The sequence below is a fragment of the Mirounga angustirostris genome, unplaced genomic scaffold (genome assembly GCF_029215605.1).
Source record: "Mirounga angustirostris isolate CCGP_5_RB_7025 unplaced genomic scaffold, mMirAng1.0.hap1 SCAF_4, whole genome shotgun sequence".
Taxonomy (NCBI): Eukaryota; Metazoa; Chordata; class Mammalia; order Carnivora; family Phocidae; genus Mirounga; species Mirounga angustirostris.
The window spans coordinates 31832873-31850093 of record NW_026991712.1 but is presented as its reverse complement, the minus strand read 5'-3'; the positions used below and the strand labels follow the sequence as shown (position 1 = coordinate 31850093).

At 41.4% G+C, this 17221-nt stretch overlaps 1 protein-coding gene across 5 annotated transcripts in view; it reads left to right on the top strand.

Annotated features, from left to right (window-relative positions):
• The window catches only part of ZFPM2 (zinc finger protein, FOG family member 2), a 459697-nt gene extending 443456 nt beyond the window's left edge, over positions 1–16241 (top strand). For all 5 annotated transcript variants that reach the window (XM_054512514.2, XM_045896074.3, XM_064587997.1 and 2 more), the window contains 3 exons: positions 5575–5781; positions 9100–9324; positions 12690–16241. In XM_054512514.2, the coding sequence (XP_054368489.1) occupies positions 5575–5781; positions 9100–9324; positions 12690–15181 (2924 nt within the window). In that variant the 3' untranslated portion in view covers positions 15182–16241. The remainder of the gene's footprint in view (positions 1–5574; positions 5782–9099; positions 9325–12689) is intronic.
• Positions 16242–17221: the final 980 nt, after the last annotated feature.

The window sequence follows — 17221 nt, the reverse complement described above, 5'->3', positions numbered from 1 at the left end:
ACAGTTTGCTTATCCATTCATCTGTCAATAGACACTTGGGTTGCTTCCATGATTTAGGTATTTTTAATAATGCTGCTATGAACATAGGTGTACAAATATCTCTTGGAGACCCTGCTTTCAATTCTTTTGAGTATATACCCAGAAGTGGAATTGCTGAATCACAAGTTAATTCTCTTTTTAATTTTTTTTTTAAGATTTTATTTATTTATTTGAGAGAGAGAATAAAAGAGAGAACATGAGAGGGGGGAGGGTCAGAGGGAGAAGCAGACCCCCTGCCGAGCAGGGAGCCCGATGTGGGACTCGATCCAGGGACTCCAGGATCATGACCTGAGCCGACGGCAGTCGCTTAACCAACTGAGCCACCCAGGCGCCCCTCTATTTTTAATTTTTAATGAACTGCCATACTGTTTTCCAGTGGCTGCACCATTTTACATTCTCACCAGCTATGCACAAGGGTTCCAATTTCTCCACATCCTTGCCAGAACTTGTTATTTTCTGGGTTTTGTCTTTGTTTTTGTTTTTTGATAGTGGTGTTCTCATTTTAAAGCCAAATGGTAACATTCTTTGATTCGTTTCCATTGAACATGAGGTCAGTAGGATGAAGACACCAAAACAGCTAAATATCAACAGGATTTAGCATTTGCATGCACTCAGATTGCTCCTTAATCAGGACAGATAGGAAGTCCTTCTATTCAATTATAAATTAGAGTTAACTGTATCTACTCTAGCTCCAAAACCATGAGGGTAGAAAAACTGGCTGTCTTGCCTACTCAGCCCCATGTCAGCGCTAGAAACTATTTCCATTTCTAACTGGTCGAGATACCATATGTGATCCACAAATGGATGCAGCCTTAGTCTTCTTTTTCAAAATGAGTTACCTTTCTCCACTGAAGTAGGGATACATTTGCTCATTGAATCCATAGGCTTTTCTTTTCTTTCTGGTGAGATTTCTTTTTTTTGGATTTAGCAGGACAATGAGAAATAAGAGTAATAGTCTCAACCGGACCAAAACAAAAGGATACTCATGACCAGTTACATAGCACTTATTATATGTCGCATCTATTAGCTTATTTTAGCCACCCAATAACACTGTGAATTCAGTACTATTATCAGCATTCCCATTTCCAGTGATGAGGAAACTGATCTGCAGAATGCTTCGGTGACAAGTTCAAATCACAGAGTAAGTGGCAGAGCCAAAATCTATACCCTGGCAGTCCAGTTCCATTGTCCATACTCCCTGCAGATGGGATCACATCCCCAACTAGCAATCACACTTGGAATGTTTTATTGGAATCTGTAATTGAAACCATGTTACAATACCAGACATATATCTCTCCCTGTAAATGACTCCCTAATTCACCGTCTAAAAAACTGAGCCAAACGGTTTCAAAGAGCCAACCCTTGGCTTTTGTGGTGCCATGCTCTTGGTTCCCCTGTAATTTTCCAAATACATGCTCTCTCTATCTTTAAATGATAGCTTCTCCTCTACCCACATCTTAACTGTTGAGATTTCCCAAATTTCAATCTGTTTCTTTTCTTTTCACTCTGTAGTCTTCCTGCATTACCACATCAATGCCAAGAGCATCCACAGTCATTTAGAATGTGCTGATGACTTCCAAAATCTTTTTTTTTCCTCCAGCCTTATGTCTCCTCCAAATTCCAACTGCCTCCGAGATCCATTCACGCAGAAGCCCCTCAGGGACTTCAGACTTTATGTTTTCAAAGCAAAATCCAATATATCTGTGCGTGCGCATACACGCACACATAAACAACAGACATGCACGTGCACACCTGGGCTTCGGAGTCGGACAGACGGAGCTCAAAATCATGATTCTGCCACTGGCCATGTGTGTAGCTTTGGGCAAGTTAGTTAACCTCTCCAAGCTTCAGTTTTCTCAACTCTAAAATGAGGAAAATATCACCTACTTCCCAGAATAATTGACGGGATTAAAATAGATGAAATACATAAACCACTTAGCTTATTGGGCCCAAAGAAAGTGCTCCTAATTAATACAATTGTCTCCTTGTTGTCTGTATAATACCACTGTTAATACACCAGCTTTGCCAATGGCATCCCCGCCCTCTGGTTTCAAGGCCCGAACCTTCATGTTATTTTCAGCAGCCTCCTTCCTCTTTCTCATTTCAGGAAATCAGCCCCTTTCTCTCTCTTGAACTTGGCCCTTTTCTTCCTCACAATTTACACCTCTCACAATTGAAGTAGTACAAGAGCCTCCAAATGGCCCTCGGGCTAACACTTCCTGTGTCGTTCCCCACCCCCCTCCCAGTTTCTGTCCTCATTACCCTGAGATCTTTATTCTTTTTTTCTTTTTAAAGATTTTATTTATTTATTTATTTTGAGAGAGAGAATGAGAGACAGAGAGCATGAGAGGGAGGAGGGTCAGAGGGAGAAGCAGACTCCCTGCCGAGCAGGGAGCCTGATGCGGGACTCGATCCCGGGACTCCAGGATCATGACCTGAGCCGAAGGCAGTTGCTTAACCAACTGAGCCACCCAGGCGCCCCTGAGATCTTTATTCTGGGAAGGACAGCCCCTGTCAAAAATCTGTTCATTTATTCACTCAAAAAAATGTATGCCATCTCCCCACCATGATGAGCCAGACACAACTGTTTTCCTGTTACTTTCGAGGTTGTCCTGCCCTGCGCTAAACTTTTCTGGGGGAGGAAGCCCTGATACGTATTGTCTGCTAATTCCAGTGGCAAGTGCTGCAACTCTCACTGTGGCCAATTTCAAGTTACCAGTGTGATATCCACTAGCACAGAAAATGCCTGACCATTGGACATCGTGTCCTAGGATCCAGTACAGGCTGGTGCCAGCCCACGCCTGCCTGTGACCAGCCCTTTCTCCCTTAGACCCCACGCTCCAGCAAGGGGGCCTCTGCACTGTTACCAGGCTCTTCCGTAACCCAGCCCTTGCATGCATGTCCCTTTCTCTGCCCGCAGTGACTGTCCTGCTGGCTCCCCCTACATATACTTCTGCTATTTTACCTTTATATTTCATGAGGCAGTAAAAAAGTCACCTTGGGTGGCTTGCCTGACTCCCCTGAGATGTGTCAGTTCTTCACTCCTCTCACATTTTCTTTGGCATTGGGGGATGCCGCCCACCACGCAGTATTGTCATTCATCTGCCTATATGTGTACATGCTAATTGTGAAGCCTGCGAGACCAGCCCAGCACATAGCAAGAGAGTTCAATGAAGAGCTGATGAATGAATGATTTGAGAGATTAAAACCCTAAGACAACGGACTTCCTCATCAAGTCTACACGGTACATTTTCAGTTTAATTCAGCCTTTCTAAAGGATATGCTCTGGCTAAACCATAAAATGAGATAAAATGATAAAGACAATAACATATGAAACATTGTTCAGTATGTCAGAAAACATATATTCCAATTGCCAGGCTGTTTAATCATGTAGAAAAGCCATTTTTGCTTACTTTTCATTACACTTAATATTCCTGAGTTTTATTTTATCTACTTATTGGGTCTTTCTGGTTCAGAGTTTGAGCCCAAGGATTTTTGAGTCATCCCGCTACATCGTTCACTGCTAGGATAGAGATTAGCTATGCGTGCGTGGTACCTTCTCTAAAATCACAGTTTCTCCTGGGAGCCTGAGTCCAGACCTTTCCTTTTGTGAAAGATACCCACAGCTGGATTTACCAAAAATGTAAATTTCTCAAAAGGGGTGACATATGACCAATAACATAAGTCCTTCCGTTCACTACTGAAATCCAGTGACTCCCACAGAGTAGGCTATGAAGTAAACCTGAACTGTCGTGCCTTGCTCTGCCCGCCCCACCTCTCCATTACAAAGATGCACGTAATAAATATACTCCAGAGGAAAGATAAGGTGCGAATGATTACCTTGTCTACAGCTGTAAGTAGTTTGGCTCTGTATACACATCAGAGAAGGCACAGCCGCTGAAGGCAGAAGCCTTCCTGGGGGAAGAATGGGCTCCGGCAGACACACCAACACTGAGCACTTGGCCGTGCTCAGTCGGCTTCCATGGAGATGCAGCTCAGCTTCTCTATTTGTAAATAAGTAAGGCAGTGACAAAGCGAATCTGTTCTTCCACTTTGTGAAACGTGGATGATCTCAGATCCGTTAGAGTCAAAGTGAAAAAAAAAAAAGTTGTCTTCTAGCCTTTTGGTAGATTTGGGTCTCACTTTTGGTACATTTGGGTTTTACTTTGCAACTTTCGCACAAATTCGAGGTACGTAATCTGAGCTGTATTTTTCACAAACTTGTACTGTTGTGGATGGGGTTCTGTTTGCTTACCTTTAAAACGTGATCAGCTGGTGTAATTAACTGTCCGAGGTTTCTCTGGAAGTGTCCCGATTCTTCTGTGCAATTCTGCCATCTTGGATGCCGTTGTTATCTTTTCCAGCAGATTTTTACCACAAGTTGTTTAAAAACTATGATCTATTTAAGGATGGAGGAAATGAAGTGCAGTTGAAGAGACATGCTGAAAGATAAACAGAGCAATATTAGTTATCAGAATGGGTACAATTTTTGCTTGCTTAATGAGTATAATATGTAGCTTTGCAATATATACACAATGAGAAAAAAAGCTTCATAACATATCAAGTATGCCACGTTATTTCAGACATAACTGTATAGGATACGTATCTAGGCCTGAGAGTGTAGATAACAAAATATAAGTGCTTTGCCTGTCTAAACATGTTAAATAAATGAGCATACGCTATCGCATTCCAATACATTAGAAGATGTACTTGCATAGTTAATTTTCTTTTTAATGCACCACACGTGATCACTTGAAGTGCAGAGCCAGAGAATATCTTAGTATTTGAAGAAAGGGTTCTTTTCATTTAAACAAATCTTTATTTAAATAAGCCTTTTGAAAAGGATCTGTGGCATATCTTCTTTTCAGGAAGTTCAATCAGGGTAAATGGAGATAAAGAAGTCGCATTATAAGGAATATTATATAAGTAAAGATCACTAAGCCAACAAAAAAAAAAATGGCAGCAGACATAGGGAAAGTAAAACGAGCTGGAATGTCATTTGAACTTTCTAGATTTTAGGAGCTTTCGTGTACTTTGTTTTGTTTTGTTTTCAGCATTTGGGTATTTGGGGAAGAAAGAGTGTGTGGGGGAGGGAGGGAGAGAGGAAGAAATAACTTCGTATTTCCATAAGGTACAGAAAGAGTAACTGCAAAGGCTCACCTGCAATAAATCTCTGCGGTTGGATCCCTACCGTGTCTCTTGGTAAGCACGAGGCCATGTCATAGCATGGTTAATAATGATCAAGGCAAACCCCAGAAGGCAAACGGTTCACAAAACTCTCCACAGGTGATGTCTACTCTTGGTTCTTAGTCCTCTCCTACTATAGGCCACTGAACAGTTCATTTCATGCAAGGCATACGATTTTCCACCTAGGAGGGAAGAGGAGTACAGCTGTGGTCTCGATCAGACACTCCGCCCCGAGTAGAAAGTGATGTGAAAAACATGAGAAGCTGCTGTTTCCATCACTCCAGTGTACAGCAGGCTGGAGCGTTCTACGTCAATTCGCTCTTTCTCTTTCTTTTCTCTTCTTAATAGGGGGTCAGCTCTGGTGCACCACGACGAAGGCCATCTCTGAGGGTGAAGAGCTAATTGCCTTTATGGTGGATTTTGACTCAAGGCTACAAGCTGCCAGTCAGATGACTCTTGCAGAAGGGATGTACCCTGCGCGCCTGCTGGACTCTATTCAGCTGCTTCCTCAGCAAGCTGCCATGGCTTCTATTTTGCCTACAGCTATTGTCAATAGTAAGTGCTGAGTGCAATAGCCCAGTACAATAGCTTTGTAGTGCTGATGGGTATTTATGGGAGAAAAAAAAAATGTCTACTGACAGGCAACCAAGGACAGACTTTTTTCTCCAGTGTTGTGATTTCATTTTATCTTCTAACTTTAAGTGTGTGTGTATGTGTGTGTGTGTGTGTGTATCTGTGATCGCTTCTCACGGGAGTATGAAAAGGACACTTAAATTCATTTCAGGTTGGATTCTTGAATGTCACGCACACAAAAAAACTGACTTTCTAAACTAGTTGAACAGCATTCAAGGCTACTTAGCTATGAGAGGGTCAAATAGCTTTCATTGATGCTTCTTTAGTAGGATAACTGTTGTATTCCCTAAGGGCTATAGAGTTAAAAGCTTTTTTTAAAAAAAGGAAAAAAATAAGAAATCAAAATTGGATTAGATATATTAATAAAGAGAAGGTATAGCCTGGGTAAATCAAGACATCACCTAATACAACAACAAAAACAAAAAAGAAACATGGGAAAATAAAGAAAAATACATATGAGCTGGAGAATTCCATACATGTATGGAGAATTTAAAAATATGCTCTGGCAAATATGCCTTTGTAATTATATTTTGTTAAAATGACTGATGAACTTAGTTTGTATTCCTTGAACACACAGAGTGACACTTTATATGACAGAAAATCCGTGATCCAGGAGTCCCCAGGTCTGAGTTCTAGACTCAGCTCTGCTATCATCTAGCTCTGTGAGAAAACATGAATAGCAGCCACATTGTAAGAGGGGAATAGATTCCAAAGCCAGTAGGTAAGCGAGGTGTTCCATTTAATCAAAAACGTACCTGAAAATTCGTAAGACTGAATGATGCAGAATTATAGATACCGTAATGATGTCTTGACATTTTAAAAATAAACAAATACTCAACAATAATTATGCTCTTGCTGTCACAGTAGCCTTTAAAGAAATTCTCGGGTGCATCTGGAATTACTGTACATCCAAACATTGGATCCAGTGCACCTAACCCGAGGTAGTATTTTTGGATCTCCTTCATGTAAATGTAGTTATTTGCTTTTCCTGGATCTTTACTTTGATTCTGGTAGTGAGGAACTTGAAATAACATAGGCCTAACTTGAATGTGAAGCAAAAGGGTTTTGTTACCAGGGACCCTGGGAGAACCTTAAATTATTGTAAAGCTCCAATGTGTGAATGTGGTTTTTAATTATATTTGAGATTATACTCTGTTTGCTTTCTGTAACAGGATAACTACTGATCCCAAATAAATCAGCATAGATGCATACAGACTTTGGTCTCATTCTGAAATGAGCTAATCAGTTAAAATTCGTCCTGCTTAAATGGATGCAACACGAAGCAATATGGCCCTCTGAATCGGTGGGAAGAGCTAAATAATAAACAGCAGTAGTATATAATTTTACAATCAAATTTTATTTTGAAATCCTATATTGTAATTGCTGTCCTTACTTCTCATTCACTACAATTTGGTCCTCAGTTTCCTCCTTATCCCCTTCAGCGTGCTCTCCCTGAGCCATCTCCTTCACTCTCATGGGTTCCATCACCAACTCTGTATTAACAATTCACAAATCTCACATATAGCTGTTTCTTCTGAGTTTTAGACCTCTGTTGTCACCTTCCCCACATTCCCCTGTATTTCTTACAGAAATATCTAGTCCCACATATCTAACACAGCCATATGCCTCAGTTTGCCCAGATTAGCCCCAATTTCCAGTGTTACTTGGCGTCCCTCTGACTGGTGCTCCCTTTCACTAACAAAGTGCCAGGTTTGCACAACACTGGGTCAGGTTTGGTCACCCTATACTTGTCCTTGCCTGACGTCACCACCTGTCTGTCTTCTGCTCCCTATAGAGATGAATGAAACCGTTACACAGAAATGCTAACAAGAAGCCTGGGCATTGAAGAGACCTTACCTTCCGCACTAGCATCGAATGGCAAAGTAGTGGTCATCACTCCTAATCACTTCTACATCCTCAATATAAGTTTTCTTCCTCTGTGGCCCCCTTGCCACTGATATGGAAGAGTGTTCCCACTAGGTTCCAATCCCAGTTCACTCACTTACGTGATCGTGGGCAAGTTACTCAATCTCAGTTTCCTTGCCTATAAATGGATAAAGGGGAAAACACACACATGGAGAATTTTTCCATGAGTAAATACATACAAAATACATACAAAAATATCCTAGTGTGACTTAACAACTCAAACTCTGTCATATTTCACTTAGATTATTGCAACTGCCTCCTCCCAGTCGTGTCTTCCTTCCAAATTCACTACCTTCGAAACTCTACTTCACTGTTGTAATTCTATAATATCTGATTTTGTCCATCTCTTGCTTAAAACGATTCAGTGATTCTCCATAATCATTGAGATAAAAATCTAAACTTCTTAAGAGAGCCTACAGAGTCTTTGATCGCTACTTCTGCCTCCTCCAACCTTATGGCTTCCAGTCCCCATCATGCCCCTTGCCTGGAATAGCCTCCCAGCCCTCACCCAGTCCCTCTCTCACTCTCCCATGCCTTTCCCTGGGCTGTGCCCTTGGTCAGGAAGACCCAACCATCTTTTCCACCTGACTTGCAGAATGTCATCCTTCACCACTCAGCCAGGGCACGTCATTATCTTCCCTCTGAACCCTTCTCTGACCGTGTCCTTCCTCCAGTCTTCTCACCCACCTAGTGTCTCATCCCACACCCCAAGCACTCCTCAGATGCCTCCATCAGAATGCTCAGTGCAGCCTAATGTATTATCTGACCATTTATTCATCAACCCCAGGAGACTGTAAAATCCTTAATGACCGCTTTTTGGTCTTTCATTTTAAAATGTCAAACAAACTCAGCATAGAGTCCAGAACATAGTAGGCATTCTCTAATTAATTAAATGAACAAATCATGTCAGGATTTGGCACCAGGGCTAACTTTAATTCAGCTATCCGATCCTTACCTTTTAGTCAATCAGATAAGCCAGTTCACATTGCTATTTATAAATACATATTTTTCTAAACCCTAAATACATTGTAAACAACTTAAAATCAATCTCCTGTGCTTTTCCTGGTGGAGGCTCCTACAGTACCATTTTCTGAAGAGTCTGTGGGAAGGTAAATTGCACTGGGTGTAAGTAACAGTTCTTTAAAAGCGTAGTCCTGGGCCGTGGAACAGCACCCAAGACTGCCTCGTCACTGTCTGATTGCCTAATTCAGAACCTGCGAGCAATCTCCGAGAAACATTGAACTAAATGCCACCTCACCCAGGGTTGGTTCCAAATGGGCAGCCGCTAATGTGTCCCTGTGTTTTCACCCGCAGAGGATATATTTCCTTGCAAGTCGTGTGGCATCTGGTATCGGAGTGAACGGAATCTGCAAGCCCATTTGATGTACTATTGCAGTGGGAGGCAAAGAGAAGCTGCTGCGGTGTCAGAAGAGAATGAAGACAGTGCCCCTCAGATTTCCAGTCTGTGCCCCTTCCCGCAATGCACCAAGAGCTTTTCAAATGCCCGAGCACTAGAAATGCACCTGAATTCACACAGTGGTAAGTGCTTCCCTTGCTGCTGCTTTTGCTCCAGGAGACTACCATTTCTCTACATACGTACATATATTCGCAAATGCAAACATAGCTAATTCTACATCTATCTATACCTAGCTATAAATTCAAAATCAAATTTGCTGGACCAGCTGATTGTGATTTTATGTCACTTATAATCAATATATTCTACTCAAAGGACTTGGATCTGAATTCTTTCCTAACAATTACAGTACTCAGATTGCAGGCCAAATCATTCTTTTTTTCTTTTCTTTTCTTTTAAAGATTTTATTTTTATTTATTTGATAGAGAGAGCACAAGCAGGGGGAATGGCAGGCAGAGGGAGAAGCAGACTCCCCACTGAGCAGGGAGCCCGATGTGGGGCTCGATCCCAGGACCCCGGGATCATGACCTGAGCTGGAGGCAGTTGCTTAACCAGCTGAGCCACCCAGGTGCCCCTTTTTTTTCTTTTTTTAACGGCACCATTTCAGAAATAAACTCTTAATACCCTTTGTATGTTGTCGTTAATATTCATTGATTTAAGTGTCAAGTAATCTTTGGAAACTGACCATATTATTTCCCACATAGTAGGGAATAAATAGTAGGTACATAAAAATAAGTATTTGCTTAATTGAAATAACAGTGTTATTTTGATAGGTCAGTTAAAATCACACCTGAGAGAAATTAACTTTTAAATACGAATCTATAAAATGCTCTTGACTTCCCAAGCATGCACAACAGCTGAGTTGATTTCTGTGACATACAACCACTTTTAGTACTACGTTTTTAAGTTCCTGAAGAAAAATTAGGCTAAAAAAACAAGTAGGTTTTGTTTGTTTGTTTGTTTTTAAGCTCACTCTTTAACAGCACAGTGGCAACTGTTCCCATTTTACTTTGGAATTATATGCCCAATTATTGTTAGTATCATCACATAGTGTTCTAGTTCATTCCTGTATTTTTATTTATTTTTTTATTTTTTATTTATTTATTTTTTAAAGATTTTATTTATTTATTTGAGAGAGAGAGAGAGAGAGAGAATGAGAGACAGAGAGCATGAGAGAGAGGAGGGTCAGAGGGAGAAGCAGACTCCCTGCCAAACAGGGAGCCCGATGCAGGACTCGATCCCGGGACTCCAGGATCATGACCTGAGCCGAAGGCAGTCGCTTAACCAATTGAGCCACCTAGGCGCCCCATTCCTGTATTTTTAAAAAACTTAAGTTAATCAAATGTACAGAATTATATTAACTCTAGATACTTCTAGAAATGTTTGTGAATAGGACAAACCAAGGTTTGGGCGTCACAGTTTTTAGCACCCATAATACAAAACTTAAAAGGTACTGCTGGGTGACTGCCTTCACTGTTTTTGTTTGAGTTGAATAATTAAAAAAACTGAAAGAGGTGCTGAGTTTAAAAACAAAAACAAAAAACTAGCTCCAGCCTCCAAGGCCCTAGTACTGTGCAAGCTTTTGTCTTTGAACCTATAAAAATAGGCAGTTTCCTTTCTAGTCATTCTCTTCCCTTTCCCTACAAATGAGCTATCTTTATGTAGGTGATAAAGCAGAGGAAGCAGAAACAGGGCAGTTGTCTCAGATGGTGAGTAGCCAGTCATTCACAAAACAAAAAGAGGGATAGAGGGACCTTTCAGCTAAATAGAAAAATGAGTATTGGATCAGTTAAGGAGAAAAGGAGACACAAATACGTCCCCTTTTATTGCTATAGGACTGGGGTTTTTCCTACCATATTTTCAGCTTATAAGTATAAAAGGCAGGTCTCATTTTAGTCTAAAGTGCAGAGAGCATGAGCCATGCCTGATTTAGCCATATGCCAACAAATGGGAACTAGAGCTGACCTTAGTGAGTAAAGGCGTCCAGATCTCTATTCCCATACATACGGGGGACCTGTTCCCCCATAACCACCAAACAATCCCCCAGATACCAAATGGGTATCCTACAGTTTAAGTCAATTCTGACACAATCACCTGGAGACAGCATCAGATTTTCCAGATTAAAGGATCAGCCCCCTGTCCCAACTTCAGTTGCCAGGAGAAAACCCAGGTTGTTACCTATGCTTTGACCAACTAGCTGTAAATCAGAGGTTGCTAAGACCCCCTCTTGGGGTTCAATTAATTTGCTAGAGTGGCGCACAGAACCCAGGGAACCCATTTACCCACCAAATTACCTGTTTATTATGAAAGGAAAAGATTTAGGAACAGCAAGATGGAAGACATGCCTAGAGCAGGGTATGAGGAGAGGATGAGGAGCTTCTGTGCCATCTCCCGGGCTGCCACTTTCCTCAAGCCAACTGGGAAGCTCTCTGAACCCCGTCCTTTAGGGTTTTTATGGAGACTTCATTACACAGGCATGATTAATTAAATATTGACTGTTGGCCATTTAAACTCAATCTCCAGAGTTTGGGGAGGAGGGGCTAAAAGTTCAAACCGTCTAATTACAAGGTTGGTTCTCATTGCAACCAACTCCACCCTTAGGTAACCTAAGGGCTTTCTAAAAGTCACTTCATTAACATAACAAAAATACTTTCATTGCTCTTATCACAGGAAATTCCAAGGATTTAGGGAGCTGAGCCAGGAAGCCCAGTCAAAGACTTAACATATATGAATGACCAAATATGTATTTCTTATAAATCACAACCTCACAGTAAAGTTTCCTCACCAGTCACTGGTGATATTCAAAATATTTTATAACTGACTAGAAACAGGCCGGTATCAGTCAACACGGATGTTGGTTCTAAACGACCGTATTAGTGTACTAGCTGAATATCAGCCCTGGATAGAGATAAACCATGTTCAGGAAAATCAATGCATAAAATTCTTAGATTTGTACCAAAGATAAATTAGGAGGTTATGAATTACTTTACCAAATGGTTCCTGCTTGGATTCTTTTGAATAAATACCTAATCTAGTGCACTGAGAGTTATCTGATTTGCACACAGGTTATCTGTATCAACTCTAATGTATATATTATACCTGCTTCTTCCCAATGCAGAGCATAGTGTTGTAATGAGAAGGTTCTCGGGTTAGAAATTATGAAATCTGAGGTTTTGCCATGGCTCCGTCATCGAATAGCTTTAGTGCCATAATCAGTTCCCTTATTTCCTTGAATTTGTTTCCTGCCCTGGGAGATGGAGACAGTGAAGACTGTCCCTCTGTTCTCCAGTAACACACTTGAACGTGCCCTGGAAGCTATGAGGTGTTCTTACTATGATGACACCTGACAAAAGCTGTCACAAGAAAAAAAAGCTACTATCACAAACGAGATTCTGAAAGATTTCAATTCATTCCCACGGTGTATAGGTTGTTATCATTAGAAAGCCAATGCGCGTGGTTCTCAGTATTCTTATTTTGTATGTCTCTCCAGGAGTGAAAATGGAAGAATTCCTCCCCCCTGGTGCTAGTCTAAAATGCACCGTCTGTAGCTACACCGCCGATTCCGTGATCGGCTTCCACCAACACCTGTTCTCGCATCTCACTCAAGCTGCCTTCCGATGCAACCACTGCCACTTGGGCTTCCCGACTCAGAGGGAGTTGCTGCAGCACCAGGAGCTCCATGTCCCTGGGGGCAAACTTCCCAGAGAAAGTGACAGGGAACACTCTCCAAGCGGGACCGAAGATAGCCTACAGCCAGCTCCAGACTTGCTGACCAGGAACGAACTCCCCCAGAGCCAAAAGGCCATGCAGACTAAAGATGCGAGCTCGGACACCGAGCTGGACAAGTGTGAGAAAAAGACGCAGCTCTTTCTCACTAACCAGAGACCAGAGGTACAGCCTACAACAAACAAACAAAGCTTTTCTTACACAAAAATAAAGTCTGAGCCCTCGAGTCCAAGGCTTGCCTCATCTCCGGTTCAGCCTAATGTTGGGCCTTCTTTCCCCGTGGGCCCTTTCCTATCTCAGTTTGCTTTCCCTCAAGACATCACCATGGTCCCTCAAGCTTCAGAGATCTTAGCCAAGATGTCTGAACTGGTCCATCGGCGCCTGAGGCACGGAAGTAGTAGCTACCCTCCTGTAATTTACAGCCCCTTGATGCCCAAGGGGGCTACTTGTTTTGAGTGTAACATAACCTTCAATAATTTGGATAATTACCTAGTGCACAAAAAACATTATTGCAGCAGCCGATGGCAGCAGATGGCCAAGTCCCCAGAGTTCCCTGGTGTTTCAGAGAAGATGCCTGAGGCCGTGAGCCCCAACACTGGTCAAACCTCCATAAACCTCCTCAACCCAGCCGCTCATTCTGCTGATCCTGAGAATCCCCTTCTTCAAACGTCCTGCATCAATTCTTCCACCGTTTTAGATTTAATTGGGCCAAATGGGAAGGGCCACGACAAGGACTTTTCCACTCAAGCGAAGAAGGTCTCCCCCTCTAGTAGCAATGACGATAAAATTAACGGAAAACCTGTTGATGTGAAAAATCCCGGTGTCCCCCTGGTGGATGGGGAAAGTGACCCAAATAAGACTACCTGTGAAGCTTGCAACATTACCTTCAGCCGACATGAAACCTACATGGTCCACAAACAGTATTATTGTGCTACGCGCCACGACCCTCCACTAAAGAGGTCTGCTTCCAACAAAGTGCCTGCCATGCAGAGAACCATGCGCACACGCAAGCGAAGGAAGATGTATGAGATGTGCCTACCTGAACAGGAGCAAAGACCTCCCCTGGTCCAACAGCGATTTCTTGATGTCGCCAACCTCAGCAATCCTTGTACCTCCACTCAAGAACCCACGGAAGGGCTTGGAGAGTGCTACCACCCAAGATGCGATATCTTTCCGGGAATTGTCTCAAAGCACTTGGAAACTTCTCTGACGATCAACAAATGTGTCCCGGTGTCCAAGTGTGACACTACTCATTCCAGCGTTTCCTGCCTCGAGATGGACGTGCCCATAGATCTCAGCAAGAAGTGCTTATCCCAGTCGGAGCGGACGACCACGTCTCCCAAAAGGCTGCTGGACTACCACGAGTGCACTGTGTGCAAGATCAGCTTCAATAAAGTCGAGAACTACCTGGCCCACAAGCAGAATTTCTGCCCCGTCACAGCACATCAGCGGAACGACCTGGGCCAACTCGACAGCAAAGTATTTCCGAATCCAGAAAGCGAACGAAGCAGCCCCGATGTCAGCTATGAACGAAGCATAATAAAATGTGAGAAAAACGGAAATCTGAAGCAGCCTTCCCCTAACGGAAACTTATTTTCCTCCCACTTAGCCACCCTGCAAGGCCTGAAAGTCTTTAGTGAAGCTGCTCAGCTCATTGCCACAAAAGAAGAAAACAAACATTTGTTTCTTCCCCAATGCCTTTACCCCGGAGCAATAAAGAAGGCAAAAGGAGCTGACCAGCTTTCTCCGTATTATGGAATAAAGCCAAGTGATTACATTTCTGGTTCTCTCGTCGTCCATAACGCTGACCTAGAGCAAAGCACAAACGCGGAAAACGAATCTCCGAAAAGCCAGGCTTCCTCGAACGGCTGCGCTGTGCCGAAGAAAGAGTCTCTGCCACTGCTGCCCAAAAACAGAGGCATGGTCATAGTTAACGGCGGACTGAAGCAAGATGACAGACCTGCTGCCAACCCACAGCAGGAGAACATTTCCCAGAATCCTCAGCATGAAGATGGCCACAAATCTCCCTCTTGGATCTCTGAGAACCCGTTAGCCACGAACGAGAATGTCTCACCGGGAATCCCTTCCGCAGAGGAACAGTTGTCTAGTATAGCTAAAGGTGTGAATGGCGCCACCCAGGCTCCAACCAGTGGGAAATATTGCCGGCTGTGTGATATTCAGTTCAACAACCTCTCAAACTTTATAACTCACAAGAAGTTTTATTGCTCATCACATGCGGCAGAACATGTCAAATGAGATAACTTCATAAATAAACACCAGTCACCTTTGGTACCAGTGTTTAGTATGTCGTTCTACCCAGTCTGGAAAAAAAAAAAAATACAACACACACACACACACAAACCCAGAAAACAAAAAACAAAAGCTGTTTGTATTACATCTGGGCAATCAGGAGATAGTTCATTAAGGCTGAGTTGAAGACTTAAGGTGTAATTCCATTACAGTCCATTAGTAAAGTGTATTATTGGTGCCATTTTCAAAAAGAAATTAATTTATTTTACCAGCAGTATTCATAGCTGTGGTTATGTTATTTTTTATTTAAAAACTTTATATTAAAGTCATTTGTAATGTTATTGTATAGTTATTGTGTAGCGCATATGGTTTGCACTGTATAGTAGCTTTTAAAGAAAATAGTCACGAACAATACAGAAAAGCATTTTAGAAATAGCTTCAAAAGCACTTGTGTATCTTGATTTCTTCTTCTATGCTGTTGCAGATATATGTATATGCTAAAATATAACTTGCAACGATGTTCTAAATACACATGCTATAAGTTCGCCTTAAGATTTCAATTCTTGGATAATCAGGCTCTGTTTGCACTTTATATTTTAGCAGATACAGTCTCTTAGTCACTAGGCTTTGCATTTGTATGTAGCTGTATGTTTCTGTCCATTTTCTTAATCTGAAACATGTATGTTAAATGAAGATGGCAATTTTTTTCTTGTATAGTACTTGTATTTTCTTTCGCTGATGCAGCTCTGTCTCAATTTTTAAACCTTTGCTGTTAAATGCAATACTTTATAAAGAATGAACAAAATTACTGGAAGCAGTATTGTAAGTAATGAGGTAGTATTAATCTGTTTTATCTTTTGAAAGGCACAGTCTAAATCGAAACCCTAAACTCAATGCTGCAAGTATGAATTTAATTCATATATAAGATCTATTTAAATATAAGAGTAGCAATACTGCACCTGGTGATCACAAAGATAATGTTCTACTTCTGATAGAAATAATTTCTCAACAAATGTTGTTACTATGCATGTATATGGATGGAATAAAATTCCAGATTGTTGGAGAAGTTTGGCATACTCTTTTTCTTTAAAATACAAAGGAAAGTCTATATACCTATTCTTTGTGATGAGACTAGGTTCAAAATAGCACTGAATAGCTGAATATATTATATACATATGTGTGCATATACTATATACAACATGTGCATATATGTATATATAATATGATGGCAAATCAGTAAAAGGAATAGATTGTGGTATAATTATAATAACTTACTATATTAAAATGAACAGGAGACTCCAAACTATGGAACTAGAAAACTTTTCCATTACAACTATATATAATAAGCACTATCTTTCTGTTCTCTACCCCCCACCACCACCACTGTAGCACAGAAGAAGAACAATTTCATGTGTCTAAAAGATTTGCAAAACCTATGCACAAGACTTGTAACAGTTGTTGATCAAATACACCCAACTTTTAAATGAAGTTTACCAGAGAGGGAGGTTTGCATTTTAAGGAGCAATGAAGTGGTACGGTCAAGTGATTCTGATCAGTAAAGACATACAAATCTCATGCCTGCAATTTGCAAAAGACCCTAGATTTTACGCATCTCATTTGTGCATTCCAAGGGTTTGCATATTGACAGGGAGTGGAGAACAGACAGCATGAGTCAGATCATGGAGGACCTAATGGGCTATCCAGAGGGGATGAGGTGTGATTTAGTGGGCAAGATAGCACCTATTGCCAATCAAGACAGACTGCAGTCTATTGCAGTTTTAGAAACATCCTGATCTGAAAAGACAATTACCTCATCTGTGGTTAAGATGCACTATTTGCAGATAGATTGTGATGCCTTATTATTTGTCCATATTAGATTTGGTAACCTAATGAACATAATAAGGTGCTAGCCCACACGTAACATAAATACTGTGACAAAACATTAAAAAAAAAAAAAAAAACTATGTTGTCAAGAACATTTCTCCAGTTGCTTGTCGAGAATAACTATTTTTAAATGTAAAATCTTGACCTTCACCATAATTTTCC